We start from the raw sequence: 22,619 nt of genomic DNA, 5'->3' as shown, positions 1-22,619 counted from the left end.
GCTCAGTGCAATTCCTGTTGTCTTGAATGTTTAGTTTTCCTTCTGCAGTTTCTGATACATCATTTTCGTGCAGTTAGATAAGAGGAGTAAGTTTGAGATAGCAGTTGTCCTTCATGCCTTAGGAGGATTTGTTATATTCTTGAGCTGTAAAAAGAGTGAATTAAATATTCTTACCAGAATAATAAGAACCATATGAAGGAAAATTTTGATTAATTAGCTATATTTAGCCATTCTGCAGTGTGTGTGTACTTCAAAACATTATATTATAGACAGAAAATAACACACAATTTTGTCAATTAAAAATTAAATACTGCTTCCCTTGCAATGTTTTTCTAGGATTGCCCAGCTACATTTGTTGTTTCTGAACATTGGCGTTTGGCTTTGTGTGGAGTTGCTTACATCTGTACTCGTTGCAAATCCCATAATGCCTGACTTGCTGGAATTGAGTTTTTGAATGAACCATTGTTGAAATCAAGATGATGTATTTTAGTAGAGAGAATAGATGGAATAAAATCTAGACTCATTTTAATTGGCTCTTTTCTTCTCTTCCAAAAAACTTTAAAAGAGAAGAAAATGTAGTGTAGAAAAGGGATTTGTTTCATCTGAAAGAATGAAGTCAGTGTACTTGGAGCTTGAGGTTCCTCGTGTTGCAGTTTTGTACATGTAGAGGGCAGAAGCTTCTTAATCAAAGGATTATCAGCGGTCTTACTCATAAAACACGTATGTCTGGCAGCAGTTTAAAACTGAGCTGTTTTTATTAGGTTGCACATGGTTTTTCTCCACACCCTTCCCTGCAGCTAATTCTTAAGAGGTGAGACTTAGAGAAGTTTGTTTGTTCATGCTATAAAATAAAAGATGAAGAAAGACTAATGTATGCTTTTTAAAGCAAATGTAGTATGGAAGGCTTAGCATATTGCCTTACATGTTTAACACTTCAGTTTCTTTAAATTTACTAGCTGGCACTATATTTGTAACCCTCTTTCAGGAATATATTTATAGTAGAATTTGAGCATATCTTCTCAGCAATTTTCAGATTTTTTACTGCTTCCCCCCCCCGCCACGCAAAGCATTCCAGAGATTAAGTTTTTTTTTTTCCACTTTCAAAATACTCTCATTGGTAGTTACCTGTTGAGTAAGATGCAGTTTTAGATGGGCATGGCAGTGTGCTCTTGTAAGCCCAGCAGAGGAGGACCACAGATAGTGAGTTCAAAGCCGACCTCCTGAGCCACCTAGCAAGATCTGTCTCAAAACAAGGAAGCAACAAACAAACAAAAAAAAAGTAATTTTTGTTTGTTTTGTTTTGTTTGAGATAGGATTTCTCCGTGTAGCTGTCTTGGAACTTGCCTTGTAGACCAGGCTGGCCTGGAATTTACAGAGATCTGCTTCCCTAGTGCTGGGATTATAGCTGTGTGCCACCACTGCCCAGCTTCCAAAAGCAGTTTTTATGTTGGTTTTATGTCTATATTGTTATATCAGAAAACTGTGTTCTTTGTAATTATGACAAAATACAACTTAGGAAAGGCTAATGTTTGTGCAAATTTGATAGAGCGTCTTTGCGTCACTAAGTGAATAAGCTTGATCGCAGCTGATTAGCTTTGAGGTGAAAGCTCAAAATCAAGACAGGAAATAAAGAAAACTTTATCAGTAGAGGTATTATTAGTTAGGGACAGGTGGGCAATTAAATTGTTACAGCTGGAGAGTTACCAGGCAGATCATTTATTACCATGCCCTTAAGTTGTTTTTCTACTGTGAGTAATCTTCAGGGCTATGATTTTTCCTATTAAAAGTGGTTGAGTGTTATTTAAATTTCCTTTGTGGAAAATAAATTCAGACTAAAATTTTTATACTTTTTCAAAGATTTGAATTTATTTTGTTTGTGTCTGTGTATGTGCACACACGAGTGAGGGTGCCCACAGAGGCCAGAAGAGGGAATTGGACTTCTTGAAACTATAGTTATATGTGGTTGTGATAGGGATGCTGGGATTCAAGCTCTACTCTTCAAGACTGAACAAGCATGCTTTACCTCTAAGCCATCTCCTCAGCCCCATAGTACATTAAAAATTAGTGTGTGTTTTTTGCATATGTGTATGTTTGCACACACATACATACACACTTTTACAAGCCAGGGTATTGAATGTGGAGATCAGAGGTTAAGTTTGTTATTGCCACAAATCTAATTCTGTGCAGATAACACATAGGATTGGACAGAATAGTACTGGTAATTTGGATTCAGTTGCTTCTGAATTGGCTGTATGGGTAAGACTTACTTGCATTTTGCAGTGGCCTATTTCTTACATATTAAAAAACACCAGCATCTCAGATTAGCAGTTAGAGATTTAGGTGGGGAGAGTGCAGGGTATCTTATCCAGGGCTTCATGCCTGCTAAGTACATGGCCTTCCACTGAGCTAAATCCTCGTCTGCAAAGGTACACAGAATCACCAAAGTGAGTAATATGAAAGAAATGGCAGAAGAGAAAGAAGTAGGATGTGTGGACTGCTCTTCTTCTGCCTCTTTCTTATCTATCTGTCTATCTATCTATCTATCTATCTATCTATCTATCTATCTATCTATCTATCTATCTATCTATCTATCTATCTATCTATCTATCTATCTAATCTTCTTTAGGTGTAGAATGGAAGAGCCAGGTGTAGGGGACACAGGCCTATGATTCCAGCACTGAAGAATTTTAAGTGGGAGACTATTGGTGCTGCATAGTGAGATCTCATCTTAAAGAACAAAACAAACAAACAGTCAAAACAGCAACAACACAAAACCAAAAGCAAACAACTCTAAAACCCAAACAAAAATTTAAAAAGGAAGTATGTTAGGCAGAAGCCACTTAAAAGGGAGGAAGCGGACTTTGCCTTTCTACAGCATCCTGACATACCAGCCCTTAGCAGTCTGCTGGGGCTCTACGCATGTGTATAAAGTTGACTGTGCACAGTAGGCACTTTCTATGGGATCCTGACATACCAGACCTTAGCAGTCTGCTGGGGACCTAATCATGTTTATAAAGTTCACTGTGCACAGTAGGCACTTTTGTTTTCCCATGGCTGTTTATCTTCCCTTCTGAGCTTCTCTCCATCTTGAGACTCTTCTGCTTTTTGGAATTAATTACTTAATCAATTTTTAAAGAATTTCCTTTTTTACCAAGTAGAGTGTACATCAGGTTCTGAAGCAGGTAGAACATCCCTACCCTTGGGACATGTAACAGTAATAGAATAAAAACAAATACATGTCTATGTGAAGCAGTAATGAATTCTAGGAATAAACAGAGGGCATAGTGGGAGTCTATAGACTCTGTCTTTTACCAGTATACCAGGAAAAACTTTTTGGTTGCGGTGTTTAGAGAAAGCTTTTAAGGCATTTGTTTCTTGGAGACTTCCTGTTGTCTCATTTTCTAAAACTGCCTATAATAAGAAGCCCTGCTCTTTGACAATTTTCTTCTCTCTTCATTATTGACAGCTAATTGCCTTGTTTAAACAAATGTAGTTGGAGCATGGTAGCCCACACCTGAAATCCCAGCACCTGGTGGTAGAGGCAGGAGGATCAGGTGTTCAACACTAGCCTTGGCTACATGGTGTATCTTGAGACCATGTCTTAAAACAACAGTAAACACTTAGACAAAGATATAAAGGGGTTACTCCCCTTGAGGATCATTTATATTAATGGTATGAGTGTATTAGTGTACTTGTAAAGCTGAGGCGACAGAGACAGGAAGATCCTTGGGCCTTGCAGGCCAGCCAATCTTACTGAATGGTGAGTTCTGGGTTCAGTGAGAAACTCTGTCTTAAAGAATAATGTAACCTGACATTGTATTCTGAGCTTCCCACTTATGCATACATGTGTAAGCACACATGCCTATGCCACACACAGAGAAGACGCCTTTTATACCATGTTTTTCAGCTCTTATAAGACAGTATGCAAAAACAGGGAAGCAGCTGAATTTTATTTTTAAAGTCACAATGCCAGTTTTTAAATTTTGAATAATGTTGAGGCAACAGATGTTTATATTTACAAAAAGCAAGCATGGGGTTTATAAAATTTCTACAAAATGCTGCTTATTCCTTTTTTTATTTTATTTGGATTATTTTATCTATGTATTTTTCCTGCGTGTGTACCACATGTATGCCTCATGGCCATCAGGGGTCATAAGAGATCATTGGATCCCATTGAACTGGAATTAAGTATGGTTGTGAACCACCATGTGGGTGCTAGGGACCAAACCCAAGTTCTCTGGCAAAAGCAACAAGTGCTCTTATTCTCTGAGCCATCTCTCTAACCCCTACTCTTTTTAAAAAATAATTATTTTTGTTTTTAATTATGTGTGTGCCAACTTGTGGTACGTACAAGGCGTCTACATAGGCCAGATCCTTGAGTTTCCTCTAACCCCAGCTCCATTTCTTGTTGTGGGTGCTGGGAACTTGAACTTGGTCTTTTAGAAGAACAGTAAATGCTCTTAACACACTAACATCCCTCCAGCCCTGCTATGCCCTTACTCTTTGATCTTGTTTACTAGAGATTTGCAGAAAATGCTTTCAAAGAACAACTAATACCAATCAATACTTCTCAAATTGTTCCACACAATAGAAACATAAAGAACACAGAGAATGCTTTCAACTTCATGTATTCATATCCATCCTTTTATGCTGCAGGAAAGAAACAATACAGAGCATGTGAAAAAGATTGAATCCATCCTTTTCCCTCACAACTCAAGAGCCTTCTGCCTTAGCTTCCTGGCAATTAAAGGGGCCTCCACAGCCCACTTTTTCTTTTTGGGTGGTGGTGGGAGCCGAAATTAAGGTCTTGCTATATAGCCCAGACTGGTCCTGAGCTTGTTTATCTCCTTGTCACAGCTTCTTGGCTTATATTGCCATACCATATCAAATCTTAAAAGGTTTAATTCTGGGGCTGGAGAGATGGCTCAGTAGTTAGGAGAACCTCTGCTCTTCTAAGGAACCCAGCTCTAATGTCAGTTCAGTGACTGCCTCCACCTCCAGTTCTTCTGGACTTTGTAGACTGGGAGTGCTTGTGGTCCACAGACACACATACATAGACATTTAAAAGAAAAAGATTGGTCTCTGATGGATTATTTTTATTCTGCCCTCATTACAATTTAATGTTTTGTATGGATGGTGTGCTTGTGAAAAACAAATGCTGTTTACAATTGAATAATTAATAGAATTGAAAGATTATAATATTTCTTAATGTTGAAAGCTGATTTTATTGAGGTATTATTACAAAAAATAAGACTGTACTCTTTTGACTGTGGCTTGGAGCAGTTTGGCAACTGAATATCCTCATGTAGCCATTATGCTAATTGAAGCATAGATCATGTACATCGCTCAGAAAGTTCCTTGTTCCTCTGCAGCTGCATTCATCCCTGGTGATCGCTCTTCCGCTTCCTGCTGCTGTAGCTTAGCCTCTCTTACTCCTTCTTGTATGGTGTGGGCTCATGTAGTTAGCATGATGCTTCTGTTATTCATCCATGTTTGCTATATGCATGAAAGCATCCCCCCCTTCTCCATTGTATGACTGTCTGTATGGACATTTGAATTGTTTTCATATGTAAATGTTACTTGATGTGTTTATAGGAAGTTCCCAAATTGTTGTTCCAAGAGTTTATATACTCCCACTGACAATGTTAAGAGAATTCCAGTCACCTGCATTTTTGCCACACTTGGTGTGCTCAGTCTTTCCATTGTTAGCCTTCTGATTGGTGCTTAGTAGTTCTACTCTAGTTTGAACTCAGACTTTCCTCAGTGTTGCAGTACCTTGCATGTGCCTTTTAACTATCAGTGTGTCTTTCCTATGCTCATTTACATACTTTATTCCTTTTTAATATTGCTTTCATTATTGAATTAGATTTTTAAAGAAGACATTTATTTTTTTAAGATGTATTTTTATATTATGTGAATGAATTCTTTGCCTATGGTACCACATATTATTCCTGGTGCCCTTGGAAGCCAGAAGAAGGTTTCTGATTCTCTGAAACTGGGATTACAGGAGGTTGTGAGCTGCCATTTGAGTACTACTGGGAATTGAACCTGGGTCCTCTGCAAGAGTAGCCAGAGCTCTAGACTGCTGAGCCAGCTCTGCAGCCCCTGGAGTTGCTTTTAAAGCATAAGCTGGACACAGAGCACAGAGTTTTTCTAGATTTTATTTATTATTTTGATCTCTCTCTCTCTCTCTCTCTCTCTCTCTCTCTCTCTCTCTCTCTCTCTCTCTCTTCACTTTCTGTGGCGTTTCTCTATGTATTCTTGGCTATCCATGAATTCAGAGATCAGCTTGGTTCTGCTGCCAGTGCTGGAATTAAAGGCATGCACCACCACTACCTGACTTTTACTAGATTTTATACTCCATTGTGTATGGCTTACCTTTTCATTGCTACAGCTTCGTTATAAGTTTTTTTCTTTGATGATACATTTTGTGTCTAATGAAATTTGTGCTTACCTCCTAAGGCAGCAGTTCTCAACATGTGGGGTTGTATATCAGATATTCTGCATATCATATGTTTACATTACGATTCGTAGCAGTAGCACAGTTACAATTGTGAAGTAACAATGAAATAATTTTGTAGTTGGGGGTCACCACAACATGAGGAACTGTATGAAAGGGTTGAAGCATTAGGAAGGTTGTGAATCACTGTCCTAAGGTCTTGAATTTTTTTCTTTCTTGTCTTCTAAGTATTATTTATTTATTTATTTATTTATTTTTAGATTTTCCGAGACAGGGTTTCTCCGTAGCTTTTGGTTCCTGTCCTGGAACTAGCTCTTGTAGACCAGGCTGGCCTCGAACTCACAGAGATCTGCTTGTCTCTTAGTTTAGTTTTTTTTGTTTTTTTGTTTTTTGTTTTTTTTTTTTTTTAGAAGACTTGGAACTTACTATGTAGCCCAACCAGACTGGTCTTGAAGCTCACTAGATTTTCCTGCTTCTGCTTCCAGAGAGAGGCTAGATGAAAGGTGTGCGCCACCAGGCCAGTGCTAAAGTTTTGGTCTTATATTTAGGCTTTTGGCCCATTATTGTGATGACCCCATCCCTTTCTGATTTAAGCTCAAGGATTTATGCAGGAAGAGCAATGCCACGTGTTCTCAGCCCTTGGGGTTTAACAGTAGATTTGTGTGAGGTGCATGCTCAGGTTCATGCCTTCTGTGTGGAGATTTGCTTTCTCCACTTTTTGGTGTTAGTGTCTTACATAGTCAGACTCATCAGAAAGTATAAATGACAAGATTATGTCATTATTATACAATCGTTCACATATCTTTTATACATTAGACTTACTAAAGATTATTTATAAACTCTTTATTAGAAGCTTTGGTTTTCTGATCATCATCATTTTGGTGTTATTTTATATGTCATATACTTTGGCTTTGGATGAATTGCTCTATGTCTGTGAAGCTGAAAGCATACATTAAGTCTCAGGCTACCCTAGAGTTAAGGGTCTTCATTATTCTCTTTTTGGTTGAGTTCCATTTTCTCTCTTTAAAAAATATTCTTTCTTTTGTATATATGTGCATATGTCTGTGTAAGTATATGTCACATATGTGTGTGGGTACCCCATGAAGGTGAGAAAGAAGGTATTAGGTCCCCTGGAACTGGGGCTACAGGCCTTTGTGAGTCTCCTGACAATAGTTCTGGGAAGAGCAGCAAGTGCTCTTAACCATGAGCCCTCTATCCAGCCTGCAGGGTTCCTATTTCTCTTATCTTGCCTTGGTGTCGGTTTCTTATTTAGGTAGAAGGAACTAGCTAAGTATGTGCTGGAGATGAAATAGCTGAGTTCACAGGTACTTCCGTGTGTGCTTTCCTCTTGTTCTTCCCCTTCCCGTAGCCCCTGGGAGAATAGCTGCAGGTATTCCACACACACCTCCTGTCTTTGTACAGTCTTTTCTTCAGTGTATTTTTATGAGATTGAGATTGGATTTCTCTGAAATTTTCCATGTGATATTCCTAACCAACAAGCCTATTTGTTTTTTTCTTTTTGGGAGGGAGGGGGTTAGTACCTTGCTCTTTAAGCACAGAGCTAGGGGGAAGAATTTCTATTATATATTAATAGCATAGCTGTGAACAGCCTTTCCTTTTAATTGTCCCATCTCTAAAAATCCATCCATTTCAGTTGTTGTACCGTGTCCTTGATAGTCCACACTGTTTTCCATTGTCGCTGGTACCCATTGTTCTCTGTAATGTTTTTACATTTGTTTTATGGGATTAGTGTTCATGGGGCTTTATGAGTTACCCTTTATTTCTCCAGGTAGAGAATAGTTCATCATTAATACATAATCATTGTCTTTCATTCTTTTTTTTTTCTTCCTCCTTCCTTTACTGTGTGGTTGTTCTGCAGGCCTTGTTCAACGCTGTGTGATCATCCAGAAAGACGACAATGGATTTGGGCTGACAGTCAGTGGAGACAATCCAGTCTTCGTACAATCTGTCAAAGAAGGTAAGACATTTAAAAAAAATAGTTTTGTTTCGCGGCATGATTGCACATTGCCTTTAATCTTTGCACTCAGAAAGCAGCGGCAGGGGGATCTCTGATTACTCAGACAGTAATATATATAGTGAGTTCCTGATATATATAGTGAGTTCCAGGCTAACCCGGACTCTGTCTCATAAACAAAAACCAGTTTTGTCACTTGGAAAGCAAACAGGGTAGCATAACAAAGCTTAAATGATATCTCTTGCTCAGAGTAAACTTACACAGACCGAAGGATGTGGACCTTTGTGCTATATTTGTCTGTGGGGTTATAGAATTGATTTGCCTCAGGTGACTTTATAGAAAGAAAACAGTTCTTCTGTAGCTATAGAAACCACACGATTTCTTGGTCATGATGTTTTACATGTCATCACTTAACAGGCATTTCTACAACTTGATTTCTTTGTAGCATTAAAGTGATACTTTAATAGAAATAAAGACATATGGATGTTTCTTCCAAATGGTAGTTATGTCTTTTGTTATTATAATACATTGGATTATTTTGTTTTGGGTGCTGTGATTTCAGGTAGATTATATTGTATTAAAGGTGATAACACTTTATAGATGATATTGAGTTTTCAAGTAAAAAAATCGTAAAACAAGTTTCATTCACACAGCACTGGGTGGTAGGAGGATTTGAACCCAAGTCTGCTACACTTTACAGCCCATGTTACATTACTTCTCTTTCAAGAAAGCTTATCAGTGAATGGCATGTTAAACAATTCATATCTTACACAGATGGAGCAGCCATGCGGGCTGGAGTACAAACAGGTGACCGAATCATCAAGGTAAAGTGACGTCTACTGTGGAACTCATGATATGACTGCATAACATACATTGTCTGTGTTCCTTTTTCTATCTAGATTTTTATAAAACCAGCTCTCTTATTTCATTTGTTTTAAAGTTAGCATCACTGTTTACTTAAAGGCACGATAAAAGGCTTGTATATACAGAATCGTATTTGTTCTTCAGTAGGAAGTTCACCTTTTAAAACTCAGCTCTGTCCAAATTAATCTGTTAGCAAGAAATACTCATACAAATAGGATTGTGCTGGTGTGTTGTTTGTTGCGAATTGATGGTTGTTGCAGATGAGCTTTTTAAAGAGGGCTGGTATAGAGTCCTAGCATACTCCAGGCCTGACTTTGATCTCCAGTACCAGACCAAGAACAGAAAGTAAAAATGCAGGAGATGAGTAGCTGAAGCCTGCGAGCCAAGCATTTTACCTGCTGAACTGTATCCTCGGCCCAGACTGTGAACTCTGATCATTAGAGGAGGAATGGATTTCTCAGTAATTTCTATATACCAGTTAAATAATTTGATTACCTAAAGGTAATTATATAGGGAAAGAGAATATTCTTGAAAGTATTTGAATGCATTAAGAGCATGATACCCTTCATTGTAAAGAGCACTTGTGTGTGCACATGGTATATGCATATCGGTCCACATGTTGCAGGTATATGTATATGCACATGTGTGAAGATCAGAGGAGTCCTCCTCTAGCAATGCCTGCCTTATTTCCTAACAGAGTCTCTCACTGAACTTGTTGCCCGTTGTGCCCCCACCCCTCTGCTGGCTTGCAGTGATGAATTCCCAGAAATCCTTCTGTTTCTACTTCTGTCCTTCTCCCCAAACCTTTTCTTCTGCCTAGCATTGAGGTCTGGGAAGCCACACTAAGATTTTTCATGGAGCCTAGGGTTCCAAACCTGTGCAGCAAGCACTCTTACCTACTGTGCTGTTTTCCCAGCCCAAGAGTACCTTTTAATTACAAAAAAAAAACTTACTTGGTGGGGCACATCTGTAATTTAAACTCTGGGAAAACAGAGGCGGGAGGATATTTACAAATTTGAGGCCAGCCTGATCTACCTAGCAGGTTTCTTAGACTACAGGCCCTATCTCAAAAATAAAAAAAATTAAATGAATAAATTACTAATAAAATAATAATTCTGATAGAAAAATTAGCAAATAATTTTATCAGACAATTCCCCAGAGTAATTGAGGTAAATGGCATTTTCATGAAATATGGTCAGTAGAATTGATAAGTGAAGGAGAAATTAAAATGATATATGAAAAATGTATTTCATTGTCATTGTTTAATGATTCACACTGAAGAGGGCGTTGGATGGATTCCCTGGAATTGGAGTTACAGATAATTGTGGGCTACCATGTGGGTGCTAGGAATTGAACCTGGGTCCGCTGGAAGAGTGATATAGTTTTCTTAAACGCCAAGCCATCTCTCTCTATGAATCTCTCTATGGAACCATTGTGAAGAATTTGTAAATCTTTTTTCAAGTATATTTTGTATTTACCATTTTGACTACGTTGAAACTTTGTTTAAATTATGGATGTTCACCCCTTTTACATTGCAATATGATATTGTTATCTGTAAATGTATTGGCTTGCCTTCCTAACTATCCTAAGATGCATGTAGCCAGGCGGCCACAGGTTGGATGTACCACCACCTTTAAATGAAGGTCTTGTTTTGTTTCAAGTTCATTTTGTTGCCGAGTATATAGTGTTAAAAATTAATTTGTATCAAATGTTTATTGTAATTAGTCCATAGTAATTCCTAAAGTCACTATATAGCTATTGTTTTAGTCAGATCTGTCTGACGCATACTTTTTCATTTTCTCACAGGTGAATGGGACTCTGGTGACGCATTCAAACCATCTGGAGGTGGTGAAACTAATCAGATGTAGGTGAATGTTATTTCTTTTTAATTGTTTTCCCAAACTCTTTAAAAGGGTCACCAAGCATTTTTCTGACACTGGCCAAATAGCAAATAGGCTTTGTGAACTACATAGTGACTACTGGAACTTGTTGTTGTGGCATAGGTTCTAATAAAGCTTCATTTGACAAAACAGTCTGTAAACTGGATTTAGCTTCATGAGTGGTGGTTTTTACTCCCTTCCCCATAGACACGCATTGGAAGGTCTAAGTAAAAACTTACTAGTAATTTTTTTTTCTTTTGATTTTTCGAGACAAGGTTTCACTGTGTAACCTTGACTATCCTGGAACTTACTCTGTAGAACCAGTTTCATAGAGTTCTACCTGCCTCTGCCTCCTGAATGCTGTGATTAAAGGGGTGTACTACCACTACCCGGCTAGTAATTATCTGTGTCAACTTCCTGTTCCAATACATGTATTTGAAAGGCATATATGAATCACCTGACAGCAAGGAGGTTGAGAATCAGATAGAATGCCCTGATGAACTTTAGAAATTATGTAGTACCTTACCTCAGATCAGTAAATTATTGTGTCATTCAAGAAAATCTTTTGGAGAAGTGCAAAGTTATGGCCTGCCTTCACCTACTTCCATCAACAACTGACAGCACCCATGCAATGTGGAGTTTAAGTGCTTGGTGTTTCTCTGAGCTGACAGGGAGGCAGGCCAAGCTCCAGCACTTGGGCTGCAGTTTCTCTGTATTTACAGGTTCAAGAGAAGGTTCACTGGTTTTGTGAGTTTTGGTTATAAGTGGATGTGATGGGGTGGAATTTGGGTTATTGGAATTGAGTGGTCTGAATGACATGCTGTACACCTGAAGCCCTAGATTCATTCTTTGCACCAATGACATCATGACTGTTGTAGCAGCAGTAGAGAAAGAAGACACGAATCTCACAATCCTAACAACCCTGTTTTCTTTGTTCTGATCTGGCTTGGGTATTGGGTGTTTATCATGTTTTTAAAGAAAAACAAAAGTTCAGAGAGAAAGCTGAAAATAAATGGCATGTAATAGAAAGGGAATGTATGATTATGTCAGATAATTTCATAGTAAGTACAGTAGTTATTTATGGCCAACCAGAATTATTTAATTGTTATTACTAAGTAGACAGATGTTTTTTGGAATAAATTCAGTGAACTGGGTTGTATTGTATAGGTTAGGCTTGACTAGTACTTGCTAGGTAGCCTAGGCTGGCATTTGAACTTGAGCCTTCCTGCCTCAGCTTCTTCAGAGATGGAATTACGTGTGTGTACCATGTCCAGCTTAGTCAGCTATCTGAGTTCTTTTTAAAAACAAAAAACTGAATTTTTTTTAAAGGCCTTTTTTGGGGGAATATGGATGGGAGTGGAGATTTGGACAGAGTCTTGTGTGGCCTAGGCTGGCCTTGAGCCCACTGTATAGCCAAGACTGACCTTGAAATTCTCATACTACTGTCTTTACCTTCCTAGTGCCAATATATAAGCATAAACCTCAAACTAGTTTATACACTGGCAGGGTTGGAACCCAAGGATAATGCATGGTAGGCAAGCACTCTGCAAACTTAACTATATCACCAGCCCTAATGGTGATCTCTTTTAAAGACTGTGTCCTGGCTGTTTGCCTCATTTAAGTAACCCTGGGAACCACACTTATACTAATGAGCTATCTTGTGGTCTACTTTTTAATGTGCATTCCAAACATTATCAGAGTGACTGAATTCTGATTTCCTTGAACCAGTTAAAGAAGGCGAGAAAGAGCTGAAGTGAGGTAAGCATATGGGCTAGTAGGATGGAACGAATGACTTTCACAGAGAGTATAAGGCTGAAAGCCTTGCAAGGTATACTTGTTGGGCATTGTGGTACACAGTTGTTATGCCAGCGTATAGGAGGTTGAGGCAAGAATATGACAAATTCAAAGGTTGCCTTGCTGCAGAATGAGTTCAAGGTTAGTCTTGGCAACTCAGTGAGGCTCTCTCAAGATAAAAAGTATTTTGAAAGGGTACGGATTTAGCTTAGGGGTAAGTCTCTTGATTAGCATACATTCCCTTGGTACAATCTCCACTACCCCAGTTAAAGAAAAAAAGAATGAAAAAAGTTTTTAAAAGATTCTCAACACTGTTATTTTTCCTTTTCTTCTTTTTCTCCCGCCTCCCCACCTCCAGCTGGTTCCTATGTAGCTCTCACTGTCCAGGGACGCCCACCTGGGTCGCCCCAGATTCCACTTGCTGATTCTGAAGTAGAACCCTCAGTCACTGGACATATGTCTCCCATTATGGCATCCCCTCATTCCCCTGGAGCAGCTGGGAATATGGAGAGAATTACTAGTCCTGTGCTCATGGGGGTAAGACCAGAACATCATCTCAGTACATGCTCAATTAGATAAAGATGCCTTTGCTGTTATATGAAGAATTTTGATGCATTAAATTGATTAGCAAGCTTCCATTCAAGAATCTAAGAAATACCTGTTTAACATAGAAGCTACATAGTTATTTGGAATAATTGTTGTTGTAGCAGATTTAGTTGAACAACTATTAGACATCTGCCATGTGCAAAACAATGTACTATTCACAAATATATGATTATATTTTTTAGCTTATATTCAAACACTTTAGATATCTTACAGTGTATGCTTTGTGAAGATAGGAGTTTGTTTATTTTGTTTACTATTTTGTCCCTAATGCCTGAAATACTGCTTGACATATTGGAGATGTTTAATAAATCTTTACTGACTGTGGTTAAGACTCTAAGTAACCAAAAGAGACAGAATGTAGGCATAAGAGAAAAAGGCTAGTTTGTGTGAGGACAAAGGGTATCCAGTTGTGATAAAGGTCTTCACAGAATCAATGTGTTTGAATTTAGCCTTTTGTAATGGCTAACAGTGGTGACCATGGAGAGGAAATGGAGGACACAGAATAAACCTAGCTGGAGAGCCAGGAAAATACCAGTACTGTCAGACAAGCAAGACTTTTGTTTAGCTTGTGCCGGTTAAGGAGGTGCGTGGTGGGAGATGGCTTATCAAAAGGAGGTCACCTATGCATTTGCAGTTGCTGAGCAAGTTCACAAGTTACTGAGTAAGCAGTGCGAATCCATTCAACACTGCTGTGAATGGGAGAGTGATGTGATTATAGCAGGATTATAAGGAGACACCGGAATTTGTAAAACAAGGAGCAATGAATTGGGAGTTGTCTCAGAGTTTGGGCAGGCTAGACTGGAAACTAGAACCAGTCCTGGGGATTGATAGTAATGCCTCACTTGAGAGAAGTAGCAATAACAGATTTGTACTTCTGTAAATCCAGTTTTCCAGCCAATACCCACATTTAATATTCTCTTGAACATAGTCTAGTAAAGGCAAGATGAAGAGGTAGAACTGTGTCTCTACTTTCTTAATGAAATAAGCCATCTTCATTCATAAGTGCCAGGAGTAAGAAAATCCTAGAGAACACTGAGGATTGTAGCTGACACAGAACACCATCTCTCTTGTCCTTCAGTTTTAGCCTCATTTCCCTTGTGTTGTATTCTTATCCTTTTGTAGGAGGAAAACAATGTGGTTCATAACCAGAAAGTAGAGATTCTGAGGAAAATGTTGCAGAAAGAACAGGAGCGGCTGCAGGTACGGAGTTAGAATGTATTCTTTTCAGGCCAAGGAAACTGAGTGCTTGTAGAATTGCTGTTTTTCCATTTTCAGTCAAAAAGATTGTACTGGTCCCACCAAGTGCTATGCTAGCAGTGGCCTTCTCTATTTTCATGACTTAAGTAATTAATTTCTAAAATGTCTTTAAAATTTTCAGTTACTGCAGGAAGAATACAACCGAACAGGTACCCCAAGATTGCTCAAGGAGATCCAGGAGACCAAGAAGCACATTTCTCAGCTGCAGGAGCAGCTGTCCAAAGCCACAGGCTCTGCTCAGGTAGTGGCATTACTGGAAGTTCTGCCCAGTGTTTATAGGAATTTTTTTTTTCTGGGAATGTGTCAGAGAATTTCATAATTGCCTTTTAAAGTGATTTTTCCAGCTTAGAATAACAGGATGTTCTATGTAGGATGTTATGGACCCAATGATTAACAAAAGTAAATGTGGACTTGTGGTTGTTTACTTGCTTTTATTCCATTGTAATTTTTAGAAAAGGTTGAGTACTTTTGCTTTGATGTGACAAAACAAAAGTGTAGTTGAAAATAGTTGCATTTCTGTAGTTTACCTTGTCACAATGAAAACTGATATGTTTTTACGTAGGGATGTGAGATCCATCTGTCCATCCATCCATCCATCCATCCATCCATCCATCCATCCATCCATCCATCCATCCATCCATCTATCCAGTCTATTTGGTTATTCGAGACAGGGTTTCTTTGTGTAGCCTTGGCTGTCTTAGAACTAGCTCTGTAGACCGGGCTGGCCTCAAACTCACAGAGATTCTCCTGCCTCTGTCTCCTGAGTGCTGGGATTAAAGGCATGAACCACCACTGCTTTGTAGTGTTTTTTTATAGGCAAGATGTAACTTTTATAGTCCTTCCTGCCTTATCCTTCCAAATGCTGGGATTACTGATGTGCTCTTACCATAACTAGCCATGTTTATATTCTTTGTTTTTCTTTATGGATGCAGGGTCTTACTGTATTATCCTGACTAGCCTCACACTTGGCTATGTAGCCCAGGCTGGCCTTGAATTTACAGCAATCCTACAGCCTTAGCCTCCTGAGCGCTAGAGTCACGAGCATGTCCCGCCTTTCCCAGTTTCATATTTATGGTCTTAATATCCCTAATTTTTATTGTAATTTTAAAGTAGGTTTTAGTAGAACTTGCTGTAAAGGTGTAAGTTATGGAGGTGATTGACCTGTGGTTAATGTTAGCCAGACATCCTATAACATTCTTATTTGAGATGCACAGGGCTTTGTGTACTTCATCTCAAAGGAAGATGCCTATAGAATTACTTAAAATATGTAAAAGCTGATGAGTTGTTACTGTTTTTGAGTTGGTACAAGTCATATCTTCACAGAACTGACAAGAATTCTTTGAGATAATTTATTTTTGCTAATTTCAAAGTAAAATACTAAGTTGTTGTTGGAAAAACTAGGTCTTAAACTGGTTAAATGACATAGATAAGGTGACATGGTATGTCAGGTCTCCTGGTTAGTGTTCTTTTTATTACATATTTTTTCATTTTGATTATTATGCTCTAGTATTGGTATCTGTATTTGTGTTGTGTGTGACATACATGTCTATGCATATGCTCATACATACGTATTTGGTAATACTGGGGATTGAACTTGTTGCCTCATGAATATTAGTCAAGCTATACCACTGAACTATATTAGGAATTCTTTGTTTTTTATTATTGAACAGAAATAATGTATTTATTCAATAAGAACAGAAACATGTAGTTTCAGTAATTTACCTTAATAGTGTGTATTCAAGTATTAGACATTTGATGAAATTCTGAAGCAGTGGAAGGCATTTGAATAGAAGTAGTGTAATAATCTTTACTAATGGGCAGATAATCTAAAGATTAGTTTAGTTTAGTTAATGCTATTGTACATATGTTTATGCTGCTATTTGCTGTTGGAATTTTTTATTCTATGTTAAAATATTGCTTTCTCTATCTTTATGGTTGTTCATTTTAGGTTTCTAAAACTCAAAATTACTTGTTTTTTATTTTATGTATTTTTACCTTAAGTATTTTTGGTCCCATTAGTAGCCAGCCTTTAGCTGCATCCGTGTAGTAGGTATTGTTACTAATGCAGTCAGTAATCACCATTCTCTTCTTTGATTGTGTTTATGTGTAATTCTTTAATCTCTTTTAGGACGGTACTGTAATTGCACCCTCTAGGCCATTAGGTGATGCCCTAACAGTCAGCGAGGCAGAAGCAGATCCTGGAGATGGCCTGTGCAGGACTGATGGGAGCAGTGGAGATGCTTCTCGGCCTAGTAGTGACAATGCAGATGTAAGCATTGATCATCTAAGTCTGTATTTTTTTGCATTCTCCTCACAGTCCCTTTCTTAAGTTATGTGCATTCAAAATGTTATCTTTTATAGTAAGGGTTTTTATACAGCAATTTGATGAGCAAAGTTCTGAACATTGTTAAATGTGAGCTTTTAATTCCAGAGGTCACTTTTCCCTTAGGCATTCACTGCCAAGTGTTTCTTGTAGGGATGGAATTTCCCAGCAGGCTGCTTGTGTATTGAGAAGCTAATGCCTGTGCTTTTCTTCTCAAATGAGAGGCCAACTGTTAGTATCTTTAAGAGCATGTTAATATTCCAATTGTGGTCAGAATGACTCAGTCTTGAATCATGAGGCACTTTGCCATGACAAAGAGAAGCGGCCTTTATCCTGTTAGAGTCCAGCTACTAGCCTGGGTTTACGACAGCTTTGTCCTGATTCACACAGAGATTACCAGATGAATACAGGTATTTGTTTATAAAAAAGCATGTTAGATTGAGTATGATATAGAGCCATAATTTCGTGACTATTAAAAGCTAAATCAGGCAAGCATGGTAGCACATAAACTTTAATCCTAGCATTTGGAAGGCAGAAACAGGAGAATCTCTGTGAGTTCAAGGCTAGCTTGGTCTGCATGGAGAATTTCAGACCTTCCAGGGCTTCATTGTAAGACTGTCTCCAAAACAAAAAAGAAAAGAAAAAGGCTATTAGCATTGCTTATGCAACATTATTTTATATATAGTATATGCTGATAGGTGTAGAAATAGATCATCATCTCCTCTAAGGACGATGAGGTCATAGTCTGAGGGTAGTGTTTTGTGTTTGTGGGCAAAGGAATCAAGTCATTGAGTTGTGACTTTTTAAGACAAGCACAGCACATTAGGGTGCTCTGTGTGTAGAAGAGGTGCTGCAACTCATGACTTGTGTACACATGAGTACTGGACAGTGTAATGTTTCTGCATTGTTAAAGATGAGGAACTGAGAGCTGTGGTCTAAGCTATTACCTAGGCTACCTTTGAGGCTTGACTTACTGATTCGGTTTGTCAGGCAAGGAAAATTTGAGAACTTTTTTCTTTTTGTTTTTTCTTTTTGAAAGATGACAATAGGGGCTGAAAAGATGGCTCAATAGTTAAGAGCACTGGCTGCTCTTCCTAAGAACTGAGTTCAATTCCCAGTACTCACAGCTCACAGCTGTTTGTAACTCCATTTCCAGGGATTCTGACACTCTCACATAGACATACATTAATGCAGGCAAAAACACCAATGAATGTAAAATAAAAATAAATTAGTTTTTTTAAAAAAGATTATGATAAGGTTTTTAAAAGTTTGATTCTTCAAGAAAAATTATAGCTAATATTTTTCAAGTATTATACTACAATGATGGTAAATATTAATATTTTTATATTAGTTAAATTTTGAAAACATCTTTAAGAAATATTGCTACTGTCACTTTACAAAAGAAAAATCTGAGGCCAAAGGGAAGCCATGTAGTAAATGATTTGCTTCCACTACACACAAGGCTGATCCTCAAAAATATACACAGAGGTAGTGATTCATGAGAACAAACTTTTTTTTTTTAAGAGAGTGAAGGTTAGAACAACCCAAAATATCAGGACTGTGAGTGAAAGGCTAGAGATGAAATGAGACAGATTGGAGGCAGGTGTGAGGGCTGCCTCTGCTTGTCCTAGCAGCACGGCTTAGGTCTATCTGCCCTCTGGTTTGTGATGCTGTACTGTTCCTCTGCCCTCTGTATGATTATCTGCTGTTAACCACCGTGTGGGCATTCAGAACAAGTGGTATGGATGCAAAATTGGAATTTTATTTTGTATTTAAGGAGATGTTACAGTCACAATCTGTGCTTTTCAAATACAGCTTTATAAAATGGAGTTAATTGATGAGTGTAGGATTAGGCATTACAACAAATTAATTCTGACATGTAATTGGTAAGAATTAGAATGAATAGTGTCCTAGTTAGGATTGCTATTGTTGTGTTGAAACATTGTGACCAAAAGGCAAGTTGGGGAAGAAAGAGTTTATTTTGCTTACACTTTGTATCACCATTCATTACTGAAGGAAGTCAGTCCAGGAACTCAAAGGCCAGAACCTGGAGGCAAGAGCTGATGCAGAGGCCATAGAAGGGGTGGGGTATTTTTTACTGGCTTGCTTGTTGCTTGCTCAGGTCTCTTATAAAACCCAAAACTACCAACCCAGGAATGGCACCACCCACAATGGCCTGGGCCCTCTCCTATCAATCACCAGTTAAGAAAATACCCTGTAGACTCGTCCGCAGCCTGATTTTAGGGAGGCATTTTCTCCATCGATGTTTCTTCCTCTCAGATGACTCTAGCCAGGACAAATAGTGAAATGTTTCACTAAAGTATTTAGGCTTTATCATGTATACATAGCCAAGAAGCACTATCAGAAATGTCAGTGTAGGAAACAAATTTGGAAAAAGAGATGGAAATGGGATGGGGAGGATGTCTGTAAGAAAAGGAGACTGGCTTAGTAGACATTTAAAAGATGTGTGTTGAATGGTTAACAGATACCATTTAGTGAATGCCTACTCTGTGCCAGAGATTATACTAATGATTTGAGATACTCTTTTTATTCTCACAGTATCTTAAGTAGTACTACCATTATATAAAGAAACTAGAAACAAACAAATAAATATTGTGAAAACCCTGAGAAATAACGTAATTCAGAGTTACCAGCTGAACACATAGCAAACTTGTATAATTCCTACAAATTTGTTTAATTTAAACTGACACGTTTTAGACTAAAAGCAGCTTATGAGTATCCATATTCCTTTGAACTGTACCACAGTAAGTTTGGAGAGATTAGTCTTCTGAGTTACCATTTTTGATTTGTAAAATTTGTTCTCTGTGTGTGTGTGTGTGTGTGTTTGTGTGTTTGTCTGTCTGGTGGGAACACATTCACGTGTGCATTTGGGTGCAAAAAAGTCAGAAATCAGGTCTTTCTCATATTGCCATCCATCTTATTTTTTGAGACAAGTCTTTCACTGAACCAGGATTTTACCAGCTGGTTCGCCTGGTGAGCCAGTGAGCTCCTAGGATCTGTCTATCTTGCATCCTAGGACCAGGGTTACAGTCATCTTTGCTCAGCTTTTGCATGGCTGCTGGGTTGGTGGAATAGGTATGGAACAAGCACTTCACTCACCGAGTCGTCTCCCCAACCCTCTTCTCAGTTTTATAAAATAATCTCCTGCTAGTGCTTGTGATTTTAAAAATCCCACTATTGCTCAGTTTGGTGAAGGCTTAAAAGAATGTCACAAACCAGTTTCCTCGGACGTGACTTACGCCATCTGCAATTCAGAGTATCTGTTTCTGTTTTCTTTCTTTTTTTAAAGATTTATTTATTTATTATGAATACAGTTCTGCCTGCATCATGTATGCCTGCCCACCAGAGGAGGGCACCAGATCACATTAAAGATGGTAGTGGGCTACCATGTGGTTGCTAGAAATTGAACTCAGGTCCTCTGGAAGAACAGCCAGCCCTCTTAACCTCTGCGCCATCTTTCTAATTTCCTGTTTTAATTTTTTTTTTTAAAAAAAATTATTTTGGCCGGGTGGTGGTGGCGCACGCCTTTAATCCCAACACTTGGGAGGCAGAGGCAGGCGGATCTCTGTGAGTTCGAGACCAGCCTGGTCTACAAGAGCTAGTTCCAGGACAGGCTCCAAAACCACAGAGAAACCCTGTCTCAAAACAACAACAACAACAACAACAAAAAGAATTATTTTGAAAAGTTCTTCATAATGCTTAACTGTATAGAAGTTCATTGAAATGGGTAGACTCTGGGTCTAGATGATCTTGCTATATGATTTTCTTATTTGAAGGTATTTTAGTCATAAACCTTTAGTAAAGATAAAAAGTTGTCAGATGTATTTAAAAGTAGAGAGAAAGGGCCGGGCGGTGGTGGCGCACGCCTTTAATCCCAGCACTCGGGAGGCAGAGGCAGGTGGATCTCTGTGAGTTCGAGACCAGCCTGGTCTACAAGAGCTAGTTCCAGGACAGGCTCCAAAACCACAGAGAAACCCTGTCTCGAAAAACCAAAAAAAAAAAAAGTAGAGAGAAAGTAAAATGAGCCCCATCACACCCTTATAATCCAGTCTCAGCTCAAAATTGCTGTCTGTGACTCTGGATCTTCACATCTTAGACTATTTCGTTAATGTGGCTTTAAGAGGTGCGATACTCTAAAACAGAACTTCAGTACTGTCAAACCTTATGAATTAACACTTTCTCACATATAGTTGGATTACCCTAATTGTCTTACAAGGATCTGTTTGTATTTTGTTTATTTGGTTTGTTTTGTGATGCTGGGTATCAAACCCAGGACTGTGATGCTTGAGTCCCTCATTAATACAACCCCAGTTCTAGTTTGTTGATTTGAATCAAGATCCCAGCAAGGTCTTTATAGCCTTTGGGTGATATGTAATTCATCACCTTCTTTCTTTTCTCTCCCTTCCATTCACTTCTTTTTCTTGATATATTTTGTTTGAAATAAATTGGGTCATATATCCAGTTAAATAGTCCACTTTCTGACTGTCTTTTCATGGTTTTTTTTTTTGGTTTTTTGAGACAGGCTCATGGTATTTTATAACTTGTTCCCCTATCTTTGTTTCCTGAAAACTTCTAGTTAGAGCTAGAGTCTCGGTCAGATTAAGGTTTAGTAATTATTGTTTAGTGGAAGCAATTCATAGGTAGTACTAGATGCTCTTGTCCTGTCACACCAGGAGGTAAGTGGCTGTTTAAGATGTTAAGGATTGATTTTTTTTTTTATTATAAAGTTCCCTATCAGTCTGCTGTATAATTTTGTTTTTACATCCCTTCTAGAGTCAAAATGCCTAGATCCTTTGATTAGTTAGGTCTTTCAAAAGCATAGTTTGTTCCTTTTCTATATGTAGTAGCTGAAAGATTAGTTCACCCTAAAATGGAGCTTGTGTAAAAATGCAACATTGTGATACTTTCCTGGGGACACTGTTTCTGTCACCCCATACAGAGAGGCAGAGGCAAGCCAGAGACTTGCTTGGTGAATCAGCTTATTGAGTCTGCTTACAGACGATTGGGTGACTCAGGCGGTTGCATCACCAAATAAGCCTACCCCTGCCTTCTTGATGACTCAAGAAACCTGTGTTGTGGCAGTCCTTTGTACGGCTTGCAAGCAGTGACACCACAAAGAGCTATGCCTGTGTTCTAGCAATTTGGTTTTGCTGATACTATCCTCACACAAAGACCGGAGTGCTCTAAATTTCTCCTGAGTTTCCTGAGCCTCCTCAGTCCTTTCTTCCCCCAGGAGGGACATTTCTGTTTGAGGGAATGGCTACATTGCTTGCAGGATAAACACTTCTCCTTGACTTTTTTCAGAAAGTCCAAATTCTTAAATTCCGAAGTTGACCAGTGAGGGTTGTATGACTATAATTGTAATATTTTTGAACTTACAGTTGTTAATGTGAGCCATCAGTACTAATGTGAATAATCTGATTTTGGTCACTGGGAGAG

General features: G+C 38.4%; 1 protein-coding gene across 3 annotated transcripts in view; it reads left to right on the top strand.

Annotated features, from left to right (window-relative positions):
* Arhgef12 (Rho guanine nucleotide exchange factor 12) overlaps window positions 1-22,619 on the top strand; it is a 133,127-nt gene that overhangs the window by 66,327 nt on the left and 44,181 nt on the right. For all 3 annotated transcript variants that reach the window (XM_057766453.1, XM_057766451.1, XM_057766452.1), the window contains 7 exons: window positions 8,340-8,438; window positions 9,210-9,259; window positions 11,106-11,163; window positions 13,332-13,510; window positions 14,702-14,779; window positions 14,958-15,077; window positions 16,965-17,105. In XM_057766453.1, the coding sequence (XP_057622436.1) occupies window positions 8,340-8,438; window positions 9,210-9,259; window positions 11,106-11,163; window positions 13,332-13,510; window positions 14,702-14,779; window positions 14,958-15,077; window positions 16,965-17,105 (725 nt within the window). The remainder of the gene's footprint in view (window positions 1-8,339; window positions 8,439-9,209; window positions 9,260-11,105; window positions 11,164-13,331; window positions 13,511-14,701; window positions 14,780-14,957; window positions 15,078-16,964; window positions 17,106-22,619) is intronic.

This window comes from Chionomys nivalis, chromosome 4, assembly GCF_950005125.1.
Source record: "Chionomys nivalis chromosome 4, mChiNiv1.1, whole genome shotgun sequence".
Lineage (NCBI taxonomy): Eukaryota > Metazoa > Chordata > Mammalia > Rodentia > Cricetidae > Chionomys > Chionomys nivalis.
The sequence above is the reverse complement of the archived record's forward strand: the minus strand, read 5'-3'. Positions and strand labels throughout refer to the sequence as shown.